This window comes from Pteropus vampyrus, unplaced genomic scaffold (assembly GCF_000151845.1).
Source record: "Pteropus vampyrus isolate Shadow unplaced genomic scaffold, Pvam_2.0 Scaffold460, whole genome shotgun sequence".
Classification (NCBI taxonomy): Eukaryota; Metazoa; Chordata; class Mammalia; order Chiroptera; family Pteropodidae; genus Pteropus; species Pteropus vampyrus.
Window position 1 is genome coordinate 16,569 of NW_011889241.1, and position 4,889 is coordinate 21,457.

At 32.7% G+C, this 4,889-nt stretch overlaps 1 protein-coding gene across 1 annotated transcript; it reads left to right on the forward strand.

Moving 5' to 3' along the window:
• Positions 1–315: 315 nt before the first annotated feature.
• Positions 316–4,159, forward strand: LOC105306761 (natural killer cells antigen CD94-like; the record flags this gene model as incomplete). Its single annotated transcript, XM_023524286.1, has 4 exons — positions 316–408; positions 2,089–2,231; positions 3,067–3,173; positions 3,951–4,159. Coding segments are annotated over 4 exons (464 nt in total), but the record flags the coding sequence as incomplete, so codon positions are not given.
• Positions 4,160–4,889: the final 730 nt, after the last annotated feature.

The window sequence follows — 4,889 nt, forward strand, 5'->3', positions numbered from 1 at the left end:
TCTCTTCTTGCTCCAGATCTCTGAGCTTCTTTGCCAAATTAAAATATAAATGTTAAATCCACTTTGCTGAGACGGATCTAGTTAAGAAGACAGTAATGAATGATCTCACTGAAGAGTAAAGTATATCTCATAAGAATTTTGGTATTTGGTGGAGTTCTGAATGGAGCAGCTGCATTTTCTAATGTTACATTGGGAAGATGATTGAATTGTCAAAGCGAAGAAATTTTGGATTCTCTCTCAATCATTTCCGCTTTTAAAAAGTTCAGCTCTAGTGTTTGTTGTTTAATTCATTCCCTGACGTCTCCTTCTCTACAGGTTTTCAGACCAGCCCATGGAGGTTGATTTCTGGCATCTTAGGAGTAATGTGCCTTGTGTTGATGGCTACTTTGGGAAAGCTGCTGAACGACTGTAAGTGTTTCTAGCCAAGCCTGTATAAAGAGGATAACTGTGATGAAATCGTTTAATATAAAAGGCTTCATTTGAAGATTTACAAATATTTTCTTATTTGATAAACCTGTATCTAATTAAGTAAATTTCTAATTGTTTCTTATAGTATTTACTCAACAAAGTATTCGACAAACACCATCTCCAGGACCCACCTTAGAACCCCAGAAAGGTAGGTTTCATGCTTTGGAAAACCTTAGTGTCAGTGGAAAATGAGATAGAGTTTCTTGTTTCCTTCACACAGAAGCATGATGGAATGAAACAAAGAGTAATGTGACTTTACCTACTAAACGTAGGATAGTCTCAATTCATTTTTCCCTGATGCATGAATTATTAAATTACATTGAATGTGCTTCTCATGTATTTAAATCATAAGACAAATATTAGCCTGAAAGAACATCATTTTCCTGCCCATGATTATTAGTAAATCATAAATTATAGTAAGCATTACAGCTAATCTTCATTACCTGCTTGTGATTGCTCATAATGCATACTTTCATATATCTTTAACTTTGCTTCTATTTATTTTATGACTCAGAATATAGTGCAGAGATTTCTCCAATTTTAAACTTACACGATATAAGCCAGCTCGAAGTCCAATTTTTATGCATATTTTTCCAAATAGCACTATATTTATATTTTTCTTTTTAGTATTTTTCTCAGCACTTGTGAGGTATAATTGACTTAAATACTTTGTTAGTTTGATGTTTAAAGTATGTTGATTCGATACACAAATATTGCAATATGATTACTGCTGTAGCTTTAGCTAATACCTCCATCATGTCACATAATTACCTTTTTTTTTTTTTGAGGTGACATCAGTTAAGATTTACACTTTTAGCAACTGGCAAGTTTGTAATATTGTTAACTATAATCACAATGCTATTCATAGGTCCTCGGAACTTATTCATCTTCTACTGGAAGTGTGTACCCTTTGCCCAAGAGCTCTCCATTTACCCCACCCCAGATCCTGATGAGCATCATTTGAGTCTATAATTCTAGTACCATTCATTTGGCAAAGATTTGAGTACCTATCCTATGTATTACTCGTATCATTGAGGATAATAAATGTTTAAGACACTATCACTGGTAAAATGTATAATTGGATATAACACTAACCATTTTATTTATCTTCATTTTGAAAATAAAATATCCAAAACAGATATCAGAATTCTCCTAATGTACCACATTCCTTTCCAACTCAGAGAATATACTAAAATGCTTTTCTCTATTTAAATATCTCTTTCATCATGCTTATTGTCATTCACACAGTAGAAGTCAACTTTGGCTCAGTAACTCAGAAAGGGTTCTACTAGCTGCCACCTTATCCTATACTCTGTTACATAATGTTTAACATACTGATTTTTTGTGTGTATACATAACTAATTTAGCATTAAATATAATTAGTAAGTTATTGAAAATTATATAATTCTTACTCTATCTCTAGAATAGAAACACCACAAGGAAAAAAGTTCAAGTCTGACTCATTAACATTCCCTGGACTCTGATGTATGTAGTACATTCTCAAAGAATATGTGTGTGGGGAAAAATACCTTGGTTTTTGAATGAGTAAATAGCACTAAACTAAGTTAAATCTCCAAAGTCATTAGAGACTTTGTCTTCATGTTTTATTTTTTCTCTTAGGCTCTTCTTGCCCCAAAATGTGGATTGGGTACCAATGCAACTGTTATTTTATTTCGAATGAAAGGAAAACTTGGAAAGAAAGCAAAGATTTCTGTGCTTCTAAGAATTCCAGTCTACTTCAGTTACAAAACAAAGATGATTTGGCATGTATTGAATTTTGGTTTCTTGTATTTTCTTTGGCCTAGGGAAAAAATACTATTTAAGTATGCTGACTACTTTGAGTCACTCTTTAATCAGGTAGTAAATTGACGGTTGTATTTGAACTAATGACTAGTAGTTTTGTATACCTTAAAACAATCCTTTTGAAACCTATAAAATTTCTCAAAGATTTGTATTACAAGGATAAAAATGAAGATACATGTCACATAGAGTACAAGAGACATTATAGAGAGAGATCAAAGAAGAAATAGTAGGTCATTATTTTTATTCAAAGAACCAACTAAACAACTTTGTATATTTTAGGGTTTTAATTAAATTTATAATTTCTATTGTAATTATATAGCTTCTGTCTTCATTCCAGGATATAATATGGAATGAATAGAAAGAATATGATGATAAAATTATCCAATTCTTATGAAAAGGTGAAAAATTTCTCTGGCTGCATGAAGAAACTATTTGAGTATAGGTTGAGTAGGTTATATACCCAAGAAATTTGTTCCTCAAGATCCTGTTGATTGGAGATCAAATTTGATGTTGATCTCCTGTGTGAAAAAATGTTTTTCTTGAAAAATCCCTGTATAATGTTTTCCATTCCTCAATAAGGAAAATTTGGCAACATTTTTTTCTCCATAAATAAATGGTCCTGATCAGTGAGAAAATGTGAAGTATGTTACTATTCCTCCTAAACTAGATGACAAATGACTTTAGTTTGAGTGATTTAAAGTCTGAATCTATGCTGGACACTGACTTTCTTAAAAGCGCACTATTCCCAGAGTAGATTCAAGTTAGGTTAATATGTTCACCTTTGTTTCCCAACAGGATTTCATGAACCATATCAGTGAATTGGTTTACTGGATCGGACTCTCTTACAATAAAGAACGCAGTGCCTGGTTGTGGGAGGATGGCTCTGCTCTCTCCCAAACTCTGTAAGTTTCTAGCAGTCTGGGCTTCTTTATCCTTTAGGAGTTTGTTCTTAGATCTGAGCAAAAACTGTAACATCTGGCAGTACTGTAGCTAAGATAACCTGTCTGTAGCATGAGAATAAATACAACAGAGTGGCAATTTTAGCCTCTTCTAGAACATCCATGTATACACTCCAAAGCTCTTTTATGACCTGAGTTTGGTGTACTTGTGACCATAAAAGAGCTTTTGACCATTTTTTTTTTTTGTCTTCATACAAGCACTTGGATGTATTGTGCATGTACAGATTCTCGTGCACAGAGAAGCTGTCCAGGAAAAACAAGATAGCCATTATTATCTTTATTCTGAGGAAGCCCAATATTCTCAGCATCTTCTCATGTTTCAGATATGCTGGGCTTATTTTCTGTATATTTGTGATCTTAGAATGTCACTTCCATTCATAAACATAGGATTTGCAGCATCATAAAATGATCAATTTGCTGCTCTGATTTGTTTTCCTAGCTTAGATTAGTCAATACATCTTCAAACAAAATAGAAGTAAGGTTTATTATATATTAAAACCATTAATAACAATGGAAAAAATTCGGTGTCAATGTTATTGGTTAATGAGGCAGTAACTGAGTTTTTGTAATATTGTACTCTGAAATCATGAAAAAATATAATGACTCAGCATGTTAATATCTCATTCAAATGCTTTAAAGTTCTGTTTTTAATAAGAATCGCCATCCCTAAACATTCTCATTTCCTTTACCCTTATGGAAACATTTTATTTTTCATTACAGATTTTCATTTCTTCAAACTGTAGATATACGGAACTGCATAGTGTATATTCCAAATGACGGATTTTTAGATGAACTCTGCAGGGAAGAAGTGCGTTTTATCTGTAAACAACAACTTATTTAGTGTTTCTTAGGGCAGAAGGGGTGACAACGAGGTCCAGTGTTAATAAGAATGGTATGTTTACCTCTTACATAAGTACTAACTATCTACTTCTAGGGCCTATAATGTGTTTGGTAATATATGATTTTTATATATTTGAAACCATGTGTTTTAAGGTTGATGAAATTTGTGCTCTTCCATGATGATAACGAACTTCATGAATATTTTGATTTATTTCATATGTTGAATAGTGCATGTAATATATTTTTTCATATGTACATTCTTGTGAATTTTCGCTGGAGAAATTTAAATAAAACAATTTACATCACAAAATGTATATCAACGTCATTTCAGTCCTCTGTATGACATACTAATAGGTAAGTTTCATCTCTACCTCACTTTTCTGAAAGTTAATTCTTTCTGGATATCTATCTTTGTTTTAATTTAGAACTGAAAGTGTCACAGGACAGTTTCCTCATGTGTGTCACCTGACTTCCTAGGGGAACACACTGAGTGCTGTAGAACAACTGTAAGTCTTTGACCAAATATGTCGTTTTTGTGTGTTTGCTTTCAGAGTTTGCAAGGGTCAAGGGACTCTAAGCCCTGATCACATAAATTTACAATATCCATTTTTTTTATTGCACAAGTTTCTTGCTTTATGCTTATCAACAAGAGTCACTTACAAGTGCACTGAGGATCTTAATCTCTAATCAATCCCAAAAACTTTTCTTAAAAGTTCTATGTAAAATATTAATAATTCCCTTATTTTGCGTGTGGGAAAGGGAGCAATTCATTTCATTGAGGGTTTTCTGAGTGTATCAAAGAAAGACTGGGAATACAAT